Source organism: Protomyctophum bolini (genome assembly GCF_963924005.1).
Source record: "Protomyctophum bolini genome assembly, chromosome: 1".
Classification (NCBI taxonomy): Eukaryota; Metazoa; Chordata; class Actinopteri; order Myctophiformes; family Myctophidae; genus Protomyctophum; species Protomyctophum bolini.
This window is the reverse complement of record NC_137862.1, coordinates 9936037-9955237: the sequence shown is the minus strand read 5'-3', so window position 1 is coordinate 9955237 and position 19201 is coordinate 9936037. Positions and strand designations below refer to the sequence as shown.

At 41.8% G+C, this 19201-nt stretch overlaps 2 protein-coding genes across 2 annotated transcripts; one reads left to right on the top strand and one right to left on the bottom strand.

Moving 5' to 3' along the window:
- Positions 1 to 2824: 2824 nt before the first annotated feature.
- Positions 2825 to 3662, top strand: cUnh15orf48 (chromosome Un C15orf48 homolog; the record flags this gene model as incomplete). The annotated part of the gene is made up of 4 exons (XM_080762868.1): positions 2825 to 2869; positions 3041 to 3129; positions 3294 to 3354; positions 3594 to 3662. 4 exons carry the CDS (start codon positions 2825 to 2827, stop codon positions 3660 to 3662), a joined length of 264 nt encoding a protein of 87 aa, XP_080618994.1.
- Positions 3663 to 7018: 3356 nt separating this feature from the next.
- slc30a4 (solute carrier family 30 member 4) lies at positions 7019 to 19064 on the bottom strand. Its single transcript, XM_080770588.1, has 8 exons — positions 18947 to 19064; positions 16884 to 17385; positions 15581 to 15727; positions 14386 to 14539; positions 11806 to 12037; positions 11221 to 11326; positions 10665 to 10799; positions 7019 to 9155 (listed from the first exon to the last, which is right to left on the bottom strand). Exons 2-8 carry the CDS (start codon positions 17278 to 17280, stop codon positions 9001 to 9003), a joined length of 1326 nt encoding a protein of 441 aa, XP_080626714.1. The 5' UTR covers positions 17281 to 17385; positions 18947 to 19064; the 3' UTR covers positions 7019 to 9000.
- Between the last annotated feature and the right edge of the window lie 137 nt (positions 19065 to 19201).

Genomic DNA, 19201 nt, shown 5'->3' with positions numbered 1-19201 from the left:
ATTAAAAATACTTAACGGCTTCCGCGACACAGGAGATGTGTCGGTATGGTATGTAAGGTACTTATAGTTCGCACATTCGTATGTCAATACATGAATAAACATGGTAAAAGCGCGCAGAAGTCCGTCTCATGGCGTGTTTACATTGTATTTGTTTGTGCGTAACTGGCGACAGCCCAGCGTGAAGCAGGACCCAATGGGTAAAGTAAACAAAGTATCAGAAACTTTACTACATTCGGGTTCTGCTTGCGGGGCTATATCCTACTGTGACTTGACATAAACAGGATAATACATAAAAAATAAATAACATATCACATAAACACACATTCGTTTTAAACAAAATAAGAAAAATACATGAAACCAAACAGTTCTGTTTCCAAACTAGCATATTAGGCTACTATTATAGTGGATTGGGATTATTGCATTAAATAACATCCTAAAGTCACACAGTAGCAGCTTGGGGCTTCTGCAGTCACCCTAGTTAGCCTCGGAAACCCAGACGTTTTATTATTTCCCCTTTAGTTGCTAAACTCTTTCTTACCAAGTAGCCTACTAGGCTGGCTGTACACCTCATGCCTCCATGCAGGTCCAAAACAAACACAAATCAGGCTTCTGGCCAATAATAACGCCTAAAACCGAATACCAAACGCGAAAAGTGTTTATAGACAGTTAACAGTTATGCATGCTTTTATGCACTACCTGTAACTCGTTGGCTGCGTGCAAAACAAATCTCTTCAGTCTTAGTTCAGGTCCTTATAACCTTTACTTATAAACTTTAGAGTCTCTTGTGATACTTCTTATGACTTAAAACAGTCTCTTTGTGACCAGTGTACACGGACTCGGAGCTGCTACACCTTGCTGCTTGCTTCTGGCTTGATTGCTTACACAAAACTCCTGTGTACCAATTGACACGAGAGCAGACCAAACGAGACACAGAATGTGACTTTGACTCTTCAAAATAAAAGCATTACAACAACTTGACATGAAAAATAATAATGTTTTAACATGAATGTGACTTAAATATGAACTTCTTAATTATGCACTTGTACTTTTAGAAAGATAATAAACAATCATGAACTTATTTTAGCCTTCTTATGAAGGCTTCTTGTGCGTGTGTGTGTGTGTGTGTGTGTGTGTGTGTGTGTGTGTGTGTCAGTGTGTGAGAGAGACGCAACTTGGCCTGTTGTAGCGCCACCATGAGGCTGATTTGAAAACGGTCAAGTGGCATTTCTTCCTCAGCCTATAGTGGGAATAGGCATATACGTACACACACACACACACACACACACACACACACACACACACACACACACACACACACACACACACACACACACACACACACACACACAGAGACCTCATAAAACCCTGGATAGCCATACATGGAAAAGACTGGATCATCACCTAGATCTGCATATGGAGCCGGCCAGTAACCCTACATCTGGCCTCACGGAACCATGTTGAGCTGACCTAAAAAAATATTATTATTATTTTAAAAAAAGTCTGGTAAATTATGGTGTGAGATGTGAGAGAAGTGCTCAGAGCTCTGGACATGATTTCTAATGGTTCTCCTCTCATGCAAGTATCTGGCATTTAGCAATATATAAAGTCACAATACCAACCAGGGCCTCTTTCAGCCCAGGAGATGCATGGAGAAGCCATTACCAAATACTAACCATTGAACAGTGACAGTGATTTGGCCGTATAGGATCTTATTTATTTATCTTTTTTTTTCCTTTCCTAAAACGGCTGGCCTGGTTCAGCCTGGACTGGACTGGCTGTTTGGGAGTCACAGATTTACCCCAATGGTCAGCATATCCCTGTGTAAGAGCCATTTGAGCCACCATATTGTTTAAGTTGTCAGTGTCATTTGTCAATCAAGTTCAGGTTGCCATGCTTACAGGGAGGGTATTTAATCCCGTCCCTAATGAGGCAAACAGTTTTTAGACTGTGTTCTGATGACCTGTATCCTGTGTGCGTCGACGGTTTATTTACGTTTATTTGTATGCAAGAGTATAGGACTTTGAGCAGAATAAATATCATCCAATATAAACTCAGTGAACGTTTGGATATCAGTTTATGGAGCACATGTCTGAACTTCCTCTGCAACCAGTGACAGTCCATTGTCACCCAAGTATAGGGACTTGGGCGTTACACCCTGATAGCAATTTGATGAGGCAGTTTTTTCATTATCTTTAGATGGTTTCTGCCTGACACTAGTGCAGAGATGTATAAACAACACAATGTGACATAGCTCTGCCTCTGTTTACCCCCCTCTAACTGTATACTTTCCACATTTCAACATCTATTTTTTTTACACTTGCTTTGGCAATGTACACGTATGTTTTCTCATGCCAGTGCAATGCTATAACAGCAGGGTTGGGTTGGTTATAAATGAGTATATTCTTAAAATGGCCACAAGAGGGCAGTGCGCACTCAAAATATTGATTGTATGTAAATCTAATCAATCTACCGGTAATCTAAAACTAGCCACACGCTACAACCATATAACTCTATGATTACAACTGATGGATTTCCAATACAGGAAGTGTGCGTTTGTGTGTACGTGACTTACATCTCGTGACCTCTAGTCTACTTTAGCTAGACTGACAGGATGCTGCAGTCAGATACATCAAGAACTTCAAACGGCTTCAAACAGGTGAAATCTGTTCCCATGCACATTTACAGCTGCATCTATGACTAGATGTCTCTGGTTTCAAGGATGAATTTACTTGCATGTGCCTAACAATGTTCATTAATACTTGAATGATTGAGGTTTTATTTTATATCTATAATCTACTCTAGGGGGTACCTATAGGACATTAAAATGACAGGATTTGGATTTATCCAAATGCTGAGAAAGAAAAAAGAGGTGAGTGTTTAACATTTTAAATATTATTAGTTAAATTAATAAGTGTTGCAGGATTGAATCAATTGGATATCTGTGCCATGATACTTGAAATGACTTATTGCAAGAAAGCCTATTATATTTTTATAATATAATTATTGTATTATATTGACACCCAATATTGATATATTCCAGTTGATCCCTCTGATTGGTTTTGTGGCATTAGCTGGAATAGGAGCTGCGTCTGCTTCCATGTATTTCCTATTTACAAAATCTGATGTCATGTGAGTGTATATAGTTTTTTTTCTTCTTCTTCTTCTTTATGATTATCTTATTTTAATTTATAATAATACATTTGCTGCTGTAATCTGACATGTACTGCCAAGCTCCTCTGTCTGAGTCTGACAAGTATTATTTTTGTACTTTGTATTTAATTACTCTTCTCTAGTTTGAATAAGACCAAAAACCCAGAACCATGGGAGAGAGTAGACCCATCAAAACCCCAAAAGGTGACCCACAACATTCCTATTATGTACAGTAGTCATATCATATGACTACTTATGTCATTCAGATTCAGTGCTGCTGCAGATTCCTGTTGAAAAGTAATGTCACTTACTGTTATCAATTGTGTTTTGCCTGGCAACTACAGTTAGTGTACCCCTATTCATCACTATAAGATTACTATACTTCTTTGTGTATATTTTAATAGTTGACACTGGATCAAAGACTTATTTGATTTGATTTTCAGTTTATCACCATCAACCAAAAATGGAAGCCAGTTGAGGAACTGGAATTGTTGAGAAAACTAACCAAGTAAAGGCTGGAATCTGTGCTGGAGAGATGCCGTCAATCAATACCTCACCACCTTCACCCCCATCAGTCTGACGGAATCATTTCTGCACAGACTAGGCATTTGTACAGTGTGCGGAAATGCTTCTGCTACACTGGTAGGGTATAGTCTGCTTTGCAGTGGCCCATTGACACTTGTGTGGGCTGGGTTCCAGGATACCAGCAATATTATAGCACACCCTCCTCAGTAGGGCATATAAGTTAATGTCAATATGTATTCTCTTTGTCTCTTTTCTGTTTAATCTCTACAACCCAAACAAGAGTGATTTGTGAAAACAATGCTAATGTGTGGGGTTACATTCTACTCCCTAAGTGTCAATACACATACCTTTCAAAGTTTGCAAAAAGAAAAAAGAAACTTGTCCTGTCACTGTGACCATGGTTAATAATATCAATCTAAAAGATAATAAAGTACACACATCTTTAACCCACGTCTTTACACATGAAGCTGTAAACCTGTGATGTGACAATAAAATTGATTCTGATATTTCTGAAATTGACAAAGACCATTTGGTGTAAACGTTGAAGAACAATAAATTAAAGGAGCATTTAACCAGTGTGCAGACTGTATTATGTTGCACCTGAATTGGAAGATCTAACTTTAAAATACATATAATATGCCTGCTTGTATAGTCAGACATTGGACTAAACCCCAGCACATGATGACACGTACAGACATTGTAACACACTGGGACATTGGTTGTTGATGTTTTGTTGTGTTGATGAGTCAGTAGTAACAGTAGTTAGAAAGTAATAATCCTTTACAGAGCACTGGTTGAGCAAACACAGGCTGCTCCCTTTATGGCTGCCCACTTCCATTGCAATAGATAACCGTTAGATATTCATTAATCCTCTTATTGTCCTATACTAGAATCTCAGAAAAGAACAATAACAATAAAAGCAGTCCATCTAAAAATTGCTCATCTGCAGATTTTGATTATTATTACAAAGCATACAGTACATTAACCCATACAGTCCTATATAGCCTATTGGGTATTTGAATAGCTGATCTACAAGCTCACAATGCGTAACAATGTGATGCGAATGAGATGCATTGTGAGCTCGTAGATCAGCTATTTTCAATAGGTTTGTAGGCCTGTATATTTTTGAAAACTTGAATACGGTTACATTCTGCAATCTCTCAAGAACACATTCAAAGGGAACAAACAGCAGAGGGCTCCCTTTTTCAGATTGCATTCAGATCGATTAAGTAAAGTAAGTAAACCTTGCCGAGCCATATGAGGTCCATAGAACGGCAGGAGTCTATTTCCTGTTTCTGTAGTGTGAGGTACTTTAATGTACAAGTACACCCCCTGAACATGATGTACAAGTGCACCCCTAGACATGACCATATATGTCGCAGGGACTACCCCAATCAAACCCTTGATGCTGAGTGCCAAGCAGGGAGGCACTCTGTCCCATTTTTCAGAGTCTTTGGTATGACCCGGCAGAGATAGAACACTGACCTCCCAGTCTCAGGGCGAACCCTCTAACCATAAGGCCAGTGTGTTGATGCGATTGCCGATACTTTGTCCTATACTCAAAGTACATTTTAAAATACCAGATTTACTTGAGAAACAGAGCATCTCTACATTGTGGAATCGTGTCCACTTTGCAGTCTCTGAATTAAATTAACACTAAGGACTTTATGTGTACTTCACAATGTCTTGCATCAATGCATTGAAGGAGAATTTAAAAAGATTGAGACAGCAACTTCAAAAAAGTTTGGCCCAAACCGATTTTTGCTCAAGGCTAGCTAGTCTTGAAATGACAATTAAAATGACTGTCACATGACTGGGTCACACTCATAAGCTCAGTAGCTCACACAGATATAAAAAGCTCACATCACGTCCCCAACACCCACATCCTTGTCATTAGGGTTGTTGTGAAGTTGTGGCTATTTATCACGCGTAAAGATGAAATTACCTACCTATAGGTTCCATCCTGGAGGCAAATATTTCCGGTGATAAAATGGCCACAAACATAATAAAAAAAGTCAACCAAAGAACAAGATACAGCATCTCCTCATCACCGGTCAACAAAAACACCTTGAAGACCCTAACAGGAGGAGAAATGGGAGTTAATTGCTGCAATTTGTAAAAATGGAAAATGTTCCCCTCAGTGTATATGTCTTACACAAACATTAAATTCCCATTGACAATGAATGGAGAATGTACGTCATGATGTATGAGCACACAGGTGTGATTTTTGTTATACAAGTGTATATTTGGTATATGGGTACGTCTCGTGTTCTGATGAATTGAAAATGGTGGATCCTGTTGTAAACAAGTGTAATGCTTAATCATGGTGTCGTACAGTAAGAGGGAGGGCAAAATCCATTTGACCCGACCGCCGCATGGTGTCGGTCGGGTTAAATGGATTTCGCCCTTGCTGGGAGGGTAACAGTTTTTGTATTGACTTGTGCTTTGTACCCATTCTGCATACTGTGAATAGTCAATGTAATGGCTGCTAATGACTCTCCTTCAAGTTGTATTAGTACTCCTACTGTAGGCTACAGCCTACTGTACAGTATATAGTTACACTGCCACATTAGTTCCAAATATTACTAGCAACAGACACGGTCCAGAGGTGGTCACGAATGACGAGTCAGTGTTTTATGGTGTTCCAAAGTTAAACAAGACCATCAGATGGGAGCTATAATGACTCTCTTCATGCAAACTGTTTCCTGGTTCCTTTAACCTCACCCAATGCCGGTTGCCTGGAAACCAGGGCACTCCCTGTGTTTGTCTAATGCTTCCATTATCAACTGGAAACCATTTTGTGGTTTTCAACTTCAATATGTCCAGAACTGCCCACCTGCTCACCAGTACGAGCCCATATTATACCAGTCCTCCGTGACTGGCACCTGGTTAAACAAAGAATCCATTTCAAAACACTAAACACCTACAAAGCACTAAATAATCGGACTCCCCCCTACCTCTGCAATCGCCTCAAACATCATTCCCCTCCTGCTACCTCAGGTACCTCATTGGAGGAATGGAGGTCCCCAAGACCAAATATCGTATATAGGCCTACCTGGGGCGACAAGAGCTTTTGCCGTTGCTGCTCAGAGATGCTCCGGGGCCCCAACCTCCAAAACCGCCAACTCTTTCCACTGCTTTGCTGGCCAATATTGATGATCTCCATCCCTGATGATGTCACATACTCTCTCACCACGACACACTGAAGAGAAATGCACGATTCCATAGTTAACTGGTTAACTTTGGTCACAATAATAAAATAAAATATCCAATTTTAGGTAGGATTTCCTGACAGCTTTTGGCAAACAATAACTCCTTGTGCTGAGAATATATATTTATGGACATTGGGCATTCAGGTTCAAGTCTACCTAGCAAACCATACAATGTTCATGTTCTTGAGCTCACATTTTACAACATTTCATTTATTTTATTCTCATATTAGTAATAATTGATATTTCAGCAGAGAGAGTTATAATCATGCAAGTTGTACTGTAAAAGAAAGCATGACTGAGGCATTCTCACAAATTATAAAATACATTAAAACAGTAACCAATACAATGTTGTGAAATGTTTCTTCCTGTACAGATTTCCAGGAGAAGCTTCATGCTGGAATGTGCAAATACATGAATCAATCTTGTGAAGGAGGAACATTAAAATTAACAGTTTCTCATGAAAATACGGCAATGCCAAAATACTGTAAATGCCCTGTATAGTATAGTTGACTGTACTGAGACGAGTGCATTACATGAACATATTACATCTTAACATGTTGCACAATGTGGAACTATGTTGTAAAGAGATCGGTCTAACCACCGTAATATATTTTGAATGATAGAAAAGTCATGATAATTTGATTGTCACTTGGCCGTTCTCCAAAGCAATACATTTAGCATTAAAGAACCATCGCACACACAAAAATAAGTGCAGGGGTAAAGTTCCTGCCAACCACTGCAGAGACGAGGGGTTTGAATCCTCTGCAGTTCTTCCAGTTCGGGGCTGTGCGTCCATATGAACGCAATGGTCCGTTTTGGTGGGAGGGAAGCCAGGCAGAGAGGGTGCTCTCTGCCACAGCACTAGCACCTCCTACAGGTTGGTCAGGGCACCTGTAGGTGGTACTAGGATTATATCAACCTCTGCATACGTTACATCCTTCTTACCACATCCGGTAAAACGCCCAACTGAAAAGAAGCGTCCATGACATTACTCGTGTCGGAGGAGACTCTCGGTTGTGCCAACCAAGTGTAAGAGTTACCAGTGACAAGGGACTAGAATACATCGCAAATTGGCACAACTAAAACTGGAAGAAAAAGGTAAAAGAAATGAAGAGAATTATCGTTATTACTGTTGGTCAATACAGACAAATTAGACAGAGTACAGCGAATGTCAGTAATATGAGAGCCTTAATACTAATTATGAGAACATGATTAGGTGGATAAGAATGAGAACATGATTCGGTGCATATGTTTGGAGATCAAACTCCTTGCCACAACCTCCAAAAGGATCCAACAACAGAGGCAGTTGACCATCTGACCAGCTGAATACAGAGAGTAAAAGCCACCGTGATAAAACAAATGCATTTGTATTTTGTACACAGTTAAATTAACACTGGGTACTGTACTGCACACATGACATGTGTTACTTTGGTGCTGCCCAGGAACATGTGAAGACTGGATTCCACCTCAGGAGTTCAGATGAATTCGCTCTTTAGATAACAGTGAGTGGTTTCTGTCAACCTCAACCCCCCCACCCCCCCCACACAAACACAGTGATAAATTGTACAATTACACCTGGAAACATGACTTAGGCTTCCATGGTGATTTAAGAGCATGAGGACACTTAAAAGTCAACATTTCGTTTGAAATTAAGTTAAAAAAAAAAGGAAAAAAAGGAAACCCAAATGTGCATCTGATAGTGATCATTTCCTATGAAATGACATTTGGCACAAGTGTTCAAACACTGTCCACTTGCACAGAGCCATCGAGTAAGACAGAGTTACGACAACTCCGTTCACTTCATGGGGCCAGGGCTCTTCTACATAGACTTCTCTTGAAAAGGGACAACTGGAAGTTTACGGAATGCATTGGAGTCTATGTGGGCTCGTGCGAGTACATGAAAACCACGTGACAGGGCTGTTTTATGCCCCATCAATGTCGTAAATCTGTCTTAATACTGTATATGGCTCTGCACTTGCATATACTGCTGGTCCTGCTATGGCACTGAGCTGAGACAATGGTGTTACCATACTGTCATTCTGTATTCCGTAGCTCTCTGCCAAGAGGCTCCACCAAGCGCATCCTGTCAGCTAGTGTGAAGTGCTGCGTCCTCTCAGGCGCTGGGAAGCTGACAGTGAGCACAAGTGTGTACTGGCCTTTGTCTGTGTGTCTGGACCTGCACTGTGCACCGCGTGACACTGTAGGTGTGCAGCAACAGGTGGCGAGCCTTGGCCTGGACATCTTCCCATGCACTGGCACTAGAGGGTGCTGCAACACAGAAGTAGACATGGTTGAAAACAAATAGAAGAAAAGGTGAACATGATATAAGCTCAGTTCATCAGCCAAACAACTGTTTCTTTTTGTTTTAAACAACCAACCACTATGAGCAGTCAGCACTTATGCTAAAGGTCCCAAATAAATGTGTTTTTGAGCATGAAAGTAGACAGTAGAGAGAGAGAGGCTAGCAAGAGGCTGCTCAATATCAGATAAGAATTTGCTAGGTTATTGGCCATTATATTTACATGAAATAACATTTATTCGGTTCAATGCACATCTTTCTGAATGTATGTGTCGATACATTTCTCAAAAGAAAAACAAAAAAACTATTGGCATTGTTGATTGCCATGTCCAACGAAGAGAGTGCTACAGCACAGCTCTTCATGGGTAATCACACCTGTGTGAAGTGAGGGGCGGAATTATCATCATACTGTACATCACCATGATGTAAAGTAGTAGACACTATGCCTATTTGCTAAGAACAAAAATACATCGCATGGATGCAACTGGGACGTGTCCTCAGTGATGTATCCCAAGGTCATCAGGGTTTCAGGTCTCGCGAACATCATACCCCTCACTCGGGTGACCCAGCCGGGGTGATCTAGTCCCGACTTACGTCCCAGTAGCTACCCTCGATCAGACCCACTAGGGAAAGACCAGGGTTGGAACCACTCCGGAACTACTATGCCGGGACTAGACTGAGAGGTACAATTCTGGCATGTGGAGGGACTAGGCTCTGTGGGTTGCCTCCTGTCCGGACAAGACAATAGGACGTAAAATCCATTCATTGTCGATGGGAATTACTTTGTGTAGGACGAGAATAGACACTAAGCCGATTTGCCCAGACACTATGAAACAAAATTCTCCATTCATTGTCCCAGTCCCGCCCCCAACGAGAACCCAGGAAATAATTTCCTGTTCATTTTCCTCATAGACTTTTCAAAAAGTATTTATTTAAAGACGGTTACGCCGCAGACAAAGCCAACTCGGATCGTGACAAATCATGACAATAAACACAATGTTTTGTGCAGATCAAATAATTAGAAAGAAGAATAATTTGATCGGCCCAAAACAGTATTTGTTGTCATGATTTGTCACAACTCGAGTTGGCTTTGTACAAGGCTTAAAAGCTCTTTAAGTCTGAGTTACATCGACCTGACAAAGCTAATAATTATTAAAAAAAATCAAATTAATGAATGAATGAAGAAGCATTCCATGATCACACATGGTGTTGGTGTTTTGATCTCAGGAGCTATTGTTTCATAGGCTCTCCCAAGTCACTGCACCCAGCTATAGCAGCCTGCCATGCATGCGCAGCTGAGCTTTTCCCTCTCATTTGCGCTGCAGTAATATGATCCTAGTTCATCTAGTTATGCACTTCATGCTGTTCTCTCCTGAGAACAGGTAACAGACCTGGGACACAAGATAATGGAGTCAGAACCGACCCGGACCCCAACGAGCCCTCGTATGGGATGAGCAAGAGTTTATGTGGCCACTCACAGAGCTGGAGGTGTACAAGGGCGGCCGTCTTGTCGCCAGTCAATGCCCACACATTCAGCTCATCCACCGACTGCACGTCCTCCATCTTAAGCAGGTCCTCTTCAATTCGCTGAACAGGCAAGTGCTTGGGAGCACCTAACATGAAACAATAAACAAACAAAACAATACAGTACAATACACAGCCATTAGGTTCCACTAAATTACAGTGCCATAATGCACCCCCGCATGCAATAATGCCAGTGGTTGTTGTCCCCTAGCTATTAAGTTTCAATAAAGTTGATGGTGAAAAAAATGTAAAACTAGAAATATCGGGAACAATTGGTTCGCTGGGGGTCCACAATTGAATTAAGCCTAATGATCATTCCCACCAAGTATTTTAACAATCCATCCATCCGTTCTTCGAGTAATTTCGCTGAGAAAAACCTTTGGTTCAATTCTGTATCTCACAACGTCTGGAGGGAATGATCCCTGTCACGATGACACACCGAAAACATACACACACCCAAAACATACACATACCAAACGTGTTAATTTGGTTATATTTGTACACTCTTACCCTCTAGCAAGATGACTCCTGTGTCTCTTATGATGCGGACAGTGGTGAATAGTACCAGAATTGAGAAGATGTAGGTACAGATGGGGTCTGCCAGCTTATAGTCCGGCTGTTAAGATTAAAAGGCAACATGGGTCCATTTTAAATAAATCACCTCATCAATTACAATAGAGTATGCGCGTGACATCATCATCAAACCCGGAAGTTATGCAGTAATGCCTACTACTGAGTGGCAAAAAACGACTTTCTGGCCTTGACAGCCCAGACATCCAAACAGAAAAGTCCTTTCTGATTGCATTAAACAACGTTAAACAATGTTAAACTCACTTTGCATGTTGCTTTGCCACTCGATGTGCCATTCACTTTAAGCATGCGCATACCCTCTATTTAGACAATCAGACTTACAACTTGATAGGTATGTAATGATGCATCAGGAGACAGCTAATTATTTATATTTATATTATATATGTGAAGATTCAAATTGGTGCATTTTGTAAAGGAAAGGGCATGTTCAGCTCGGTATATAAATTTGATCCAATGAAACAAATACACATAGTATTAAACCAAAGCGTAATAACAGCGAGGCACCTTGAAGCGGACGATGTAGGCGGCTATGAGCACCCCAACACTCTGGACCAGGTCCCCCAGGGCGTGGATAAAGGCCGCCCTGACCGCCAGGCTGCCGTGAGGCTGACGCTGCTGGCCTGCCCCCGCCGCGGGCTGGGAGGCTGCAGGACCATGACCATGACCATGGGAGTGACCATGGCCATGGCCTCCATGGGAGTGGAGGTGACCATTCTGGTTGAGCAGGAAACCCATGCTGATGGCACAGAAGGACAGAGAATGAGCATGTGATGTGACCCTTATCAATATGCATTTGGTCCAAACCACTTAACCTATTTTGACCTGAGATCAGACCTGAGATCAGATTCTAAAAATGTCTGTTTGAAAATGACAGTTTTCTGAAAAAGCTGTGTTTCTATGTCAGTCGTTCTTCGATTTTTCAAAAATAGCAGACCTACAAGCTCGTAGCGCGCCACTCGGTGGCGCGCTATGAGCTTGTAGATCTGCTATTTTTCGATAGCTAAAGCACAACATAATGCTAACACCAAAAGGGGTTCCTGCCCAAAATGAGTTAAAGACATCGTGGCTAACGCATTGAGTGCAATCTCTGGTGGACGAAAGTGGTGGTGCTTGGGTGCTGGATGATTTCAGGCTATTCCACTATGACTCGTGTCCGGTTTTGGCTTACATCTTGGATGCTGAAGTATTAGCGTTAATGCTACCGTGCTAAAATGAGGCCAATCCTTGCTCTAGAAATGCCAATGTTCCAATCGCGATTACCGATTATGTGCAGTGACAATAAATGTAATCTAATATAAATCTAATACCTGTCCTAGGGATCCAATGTGCCAATAGTACAAGGAGTACTCCTGTAGGATTTTTGTGCTAAAAACCTTTCAGATCTTGGTTCTATAGTCGAGTCCAACCTATGAGAAATTGATGGGGTTCGGGTAATCTGTTTTGGAATGTCCGAGAACTTGACATTGTTCTGGAGGTGGAGCAGAGTGAGGAATGTAATGAGTACTGAGATATGCACAGTGGTCAGTCCAGGGAGAAAATTAACCAAATGGGCTAGGAAGGTGAAGAAATAAAAATGTCCAGAGAGGATTGATTCCCGACAGTCTCGGTGAAGAGATGGACGGATGAGTGACATACAGCCAGCTGGACACTGTATTTTAAATCCTGGCTCCAGAGTATTGGTCTACAATGCATTTTAAGCTACTTTCAGTAGCAAGTACATTAGTTACTTACTATGTTGTTGATATATCGTTCATTACAAATTGGTGTTTATTACGTTATTGCGTGCTACGAAATGACTGCTGGTGCTCCTAACTGACTTTAATTGGGAGCACAAATGCCACAGTATCAGTAAAAAAGATCATTCTACAAAAAAAGTCAGGATACCAATTTTATCCAATCAGGTGAGAGAGAGAACTCATAGGATAAACAGGTGAAATTGGAAATGACACAAAGAAGTGAGCAGACGATATTGAAAGTGGAATATATATGAAATATATTTGTTATATACAGTATATATATATATATATATATACACAGTATGTATATATACAGTATATACACACACACTTAAAGCTGATAAATGGAGGTAGTCCCTCCTGATTCGCTGAAATTGGCAATCCAACTGCAAGCGTATTTCCCATTTAGCAAAGCTGGAGAGTTGGGGAGATCCTAATCTCATTTTCAGAGCCTCTGATCTCCAGACTGTATGACAGAAGTATGGGATGCAACTGTCTGGATCGTGAGACTAGGAGACCCCTGTGACTGTGACTGATAAAGACTTGTTGTTGCAGGTTATTTATCTGGTGTGTGATACATTTTTTATATACATTACATACTGTAAAAAAGAACAAGAAATGTGGCCAACAATAAACATGCCTTCCAGTAATGAAAGGTACGTGTGTAGCCAGTGGAATGAGATGACTTTTAGGGTATAGAGTTCACTACATTTATCTTGGATGTTAGAATCTCCACATAGGAATGGCGTGGCTCCATTGTGGCCTCCACAGCAGGAGGGATCTCGGACTTCATGTGACGTGACAGCCTATTTCGGCAATGTTTTCATCTCAATCACAGTACTTCTGTGGCCTACTGGCAGCGTGCTCTACAAAGTTTGGCACTGTCAGTTAAGAGGCGCGCGCGCACGCACACACACACACACACACACACACACACACACACACACACACACACACCCCCCCCACACACACACGTCACACACACACACACACACACACACACCCACCCACGGAGCCATAAAGATTGGTTGATATTAACCTGTAAACAAGATATATAGCCTTGACAAATCCATATCAACACTTCACAGTCACATTATCACTGAGTCAGTAAAACAATGCCCAATCAGGCGGGGCCCATCTCTATATTACCCAGAGTGCTCAGTGCTGTGAATATAATTTGGACTGAATTGTTACATTTCCACAGACAGCAGATTGCAGACATGGATCAATTTTAGAATACAGGGTTAATTTAGCAAAACCAGACCATAGTTTTGTACAGATATTTCACGCAATCTAGTACAAAATAATAATAGATGTGTGTGCAACTGTGCATGTCTCACTGACTCACATAAGGTTGACAGCCACGCCCACAGCTGCTGTGATGAGCATGACATCACCGTCTATGTTGAAGTCCTGGTGTACGGTCCTCTGGACCGCCTCGTTCAGCAGCACCCCCGTCAGAATGTAGATGAGCAGCACACTGATGGCTGCCGAGATCACCTCTGTGCCAGGGAGGGAGCCACAGTCTCAAATCAGAATCCCTTTATTCTTTTAAAGTGCATTTGACATAGTGAACCAAGGCTAAAGTACCACACACAAAAACATCCGGAATGCTCGCCTTAAAACACACGCTTGTTTTCCCGCTGACCTCACACCGACCGCTCAGTGGGGCGGTTCTTGTATTCCGTTTTTACTGAGAATAACGTTAGAAATAAGTTTAGGATTAGGCATAGTTTTACTGGGGTTAAGTTTAGGAATAGGGGTTAGCTTTTGGCACCGTTTACTGAGGTTAAGGTTAGGAATAACGTTAAGTTTAACCGTTTAAGCATAGTTTACACAGGTTACGTTCAGGAATACCAGCCTGCGCAGTTCCGCCGTGCCAGCTGTACACCCGGGGCGACAGTGTTTTGAGGCGAGTTTGTTGGTATTCAAACAAACAACGTGCAGACAGTATGTACTGAAACAGGCAGGTCTGTAATAGCAAAGAGAAACCGAGTGTGGCTATTTAGCTGACTATAGCCAAACCTAAGGTGATGATGTCAAAGACATAATTGACACTGTTTAGTGCCACTGTTGACAACACACATTATTATCTGAATATGATTCATGGATTTGCTCATAGGCGAGAGATGCGAACATGGAATCTTCTTCGGGTTTGATTATTAAGGATGCGCTAGGCCGACCTGTGATTGGCCAGTAGCCACTTTGAGTGGCAGCCAGTCACTCTCGCCAGAACATGATTTACAATTCTGTCCATATCGGGTCGCAACTCGAACGGAGCCAAGTCGGCTAAGCGAACGGAGCAACGTTCCCCATGGCAAATCGCACACTAGATGTGTCTCTCGTGGCTCAAGTTAGCTTGAGACGGCACTCCTCCGTCGCGGTCTGAAACAGTAGTTTAACCCGTACTACTACTACTACTACTAGTACTAGTAGTAGGAGGGGGGGAGGCGGGACCATTTACTAAACCCGAAGAGGATTCCATGCTCGTGCGAGAGATGGACAGAATGACAGGAATGGGTCAGAAATCGGAGACCACCTACCCAGACGTTGCAGCCCAAAGGTGTATCTCTTGGTGGGGGGTTTGGCAGACAGCCAGAGGGCCAGCAGAGAAAGCACAATGCCTATCAGGTCTGTGAGCATGTGCAGTGCGTCTGTCATGATCGCTAAGCTGTTTGCCATGTAGCCACCTAAACAACATAAACAGTTAGCCACCTAAACAACATAAACAGTTAGCCACCTAAACAACATAAACAGTTAGATCATTCCAATGTGCACGACACAGTAATAGATTATTTTAAATAAGTCTACACAGTCTAAACAACTTGAACATTCATGATGTTGGGTATAAGATTATACAGGTACAAGTATAGACTGTTATTTAAGAAGATGAATTTGGGTTTATTTATATACTGTAGAAGCTTTATTTAATTATAGGGACATAATTATGGGACCTGTATTATATGCAAACCTGTGTGATGCAAAACCTCCTCGCTTGACACAAACTGAGCTAATAGCAAACCACATATAAGATGAGGACTGTATTAAGTTTATTAACTCAGTCAGAATAGTGACAATAGAAATGTGACACATTTGTGATACTATATACCTTGCGAATATTTATTCCTTGTGAATACTCTTCTCTTGATTGCTAAATTGCATTCTACTCAATATGTATTACAGTATACCGATTATGGAGACAGCTTGTGCCTGGGTTGTCTGTCTCTCTGCAATGTCTGTACAATGCTGCTATCTGTGTATCTGTGCGTGTCTGTGTGTGTTTTAAAGAATGTTGATGTACTAGTGCACTTTTCCCAAGACAATTTTCCCCTCGTGGGACAATAAAGTATATCTCATCATCTCAGGTGTGGTTGACTCGACAGTGACACCTTGTCTGTTTTGCAGCTCTCTGACTTGATTGTTTTTGGTCATTAAGCTGACCAATCATTGCGCATACAAAGTGATGTGCCCATGTTTTAAATGGCGAGTTTGTACTTCTGCTTTCTGGGAGAAGATACAAAGAACCAAAGTGGAAGTACATCAGATTTAAAAAATCTTTGTACCAGCATCAACTAAGATGCTGAACGAGGCTCTGAAACAGCGGTAACTGCGTGAGGCTAGATTATCCACATCATGTGTGCAATTGTGTAATGTTGTGTCTTCCTCTGTAATGTATTTTTGTTGTCATTGATGTTTTATGTGTGGCTGTAGCTGGGGTGAAAGCCCAAGACAAATCTCCCTTGTGGACAATAAAGTTTACCTTGACCTTGACCTTGAAACACTGAGAGCATGTTGGATAGTGATACCCATCAATTATCAACCAGCCACCTGACTTCATAGTCATACCTATGAGTTCCCCGATCATGAAGAGGAAATAGAGCACAGCTGCAAAGCCAAGCTTCTTCATGACTTTCCTCTGCTTGATGGTCTCCCTCTTCTTGGCGCAGCTGTCACAAGGGCCCGTGTTCAGGCCCGGACTGCCCAGGCTAGAGGAAGAGTCCAGGAGCGAGTCGTCGTCGGACGCGACCACCGTGTTCACCGCCATTCCGTTGGAAGGGGTTCCGGCGGAGTAGTCCGTCATTTCTCCCGAGACGACCACTTTCAGCTTGTTAAACTTGGGAGCTTCATCGTCGGCGAGCTCGTCCGAAGAGAAGTCAAAGGGCGCCGTGTCGCTCAGGTCCCAGTCCTCCCGGTCCCGTTTGAAAACGGACCGGACCTTGCTCATGAAGTTAGCACCTGACATCTTGAAGGTGTGTGTGTGTGTGTGTGTGTGTGTGTGTGCTGACAGGGTTCAGTGGGAGCTAATCATTCACATTGTTGAGGACGCATCGCTCTAATATTGTCGCACCTGGAGGACAATGACAATCCTCATTATCATCAGACAAACATTAACAGATGCACGTCCAAAAATATTACATTCTGGTCTAGTAGCCAGCCCATAGAGCCCCATTGTGAACCCAGACATGAGTTGAGTACACCAAGGTTTTATGTTAGAAATGTTGAGTATGCGTCCCCAGCATGTAGAAACTGCCGGATGCTAACTTGCATATGTTGAGCAATTTTCATAATTGGCATAATATGTGAACATACCATTAACAACCTATAGAAGGCAAAATATTCAAAATTTCATCATGCTTTATGTAGCATGTGATATGTCAAACTAGGGGGTTTTCATGATGCTGAATCCATTTCAAACATTAGTTTTGGAGAAAGAAATTGGGCTAAAAACGGCAGCACATTTGGGCAAGTGGGCATGGCTGTTTTAAGCCCAATGAGTGTTTTTTTGCAAAACTAATGCTTGGAATGGATTCAGCATCATAAAAAACCCTAGTGATTGAGATTTTACGGGGGCCAGTTTCGAATTGCAGCCGTCCGTAGGTGCCCTTTGAGAGCGGTTTTGAAGGAGTCAAGGGATTCACATGTCTTAATGACTGTTGATAGGGCGTTCCACATTTTGGTGGCATAGGAGCGAAAATAATTTAGTCCCTTGTTTGTGCCGAATCTGGGTTGTACATGGTTTGCTGCACTCCCTCTGGTGTTGTGGGTGTGGACTTCGTTTACATTAAGGAAGTATTTAGACATGGTACATGGGTATATTGGTGGTGTAACGAATCTTGTGGACCAGACCCATTGCAAGATGCTGTACTCTGTCGTCGACCCTAAGCTATTCCAGCCAAATGGAATAGCTTAGACAATAGCTGAGACAAAGTGGGCAGGGGTGAGGTGGGTTCGGGGGGTGAGGCCAAGTAGGAGCCTGACCAGTTTGTTTTGGGAGGTCTGGAGCCTTGTTTTAAGGGCCTTTGAGGTGCTGTGTGTGAAGTTTGACACATCACATGCTAGATAAAGCATGATGAAACTTTGAATATTTTGCCTTCTATAGGTTATACAAATAAAGTTATTATTCTATAGGTTATTAATGGTATGGTCACATATTATGCCAATTATGAAAATTGCTCAACATATGCAAGTTAACTTAGCATCCGGCAGTTTCTACATGCTGGGAGTGGGGACCCATACTAAACATTTCTAACGTAAAACGTTGGTATACTCAACATGTCTGGGTTTACATTCTGGCTAACTAGATTCATTCGTTTTAATTTTTAACCCAGTGCCATTTCCCACACATTAGTCAAACATCTTTCTTTGTCATACAGGCTTTGATTGACTTACAGTCAAAGTACGGCTATAACTGAGAAATTAAGCGCTGACGTAACGAATCATTATCCCAGAATATAGACTGTGTATGCTACAACATAAAGGCGTGTTAACAAGTAATTAAGGTGAAAAGTTAATTAGCTAAAAGGCTAGCTTATGCTAACTTGTCAGTTGGCATTATGCACTTGTTTGCTGACAAGTGGAGGCACTTAAACATTATAGTTGCGTAAAATCCAAAACACACGAACACTTACCAATGTGGTATTTCCCTAATACATAAAGTTATTCATTTAAACATGAATTGTTATAATTCCCAATGAAAGTAAGCATCTGTCTAGACTGTCTGTCGACTTGTCGGATCAGGAAGTGAAGTTTGTTTTTGTTTTTTTCTGCTTGAACCACGGCATGAACGGAGATGCCAAGGGTAGGTCTGTGACGTCACACACACGTGTGAATGTGTACGTGTGTGTGACTGTGTGTGTGTGTGTGTGTGTGTGTGTGTGTGTGTG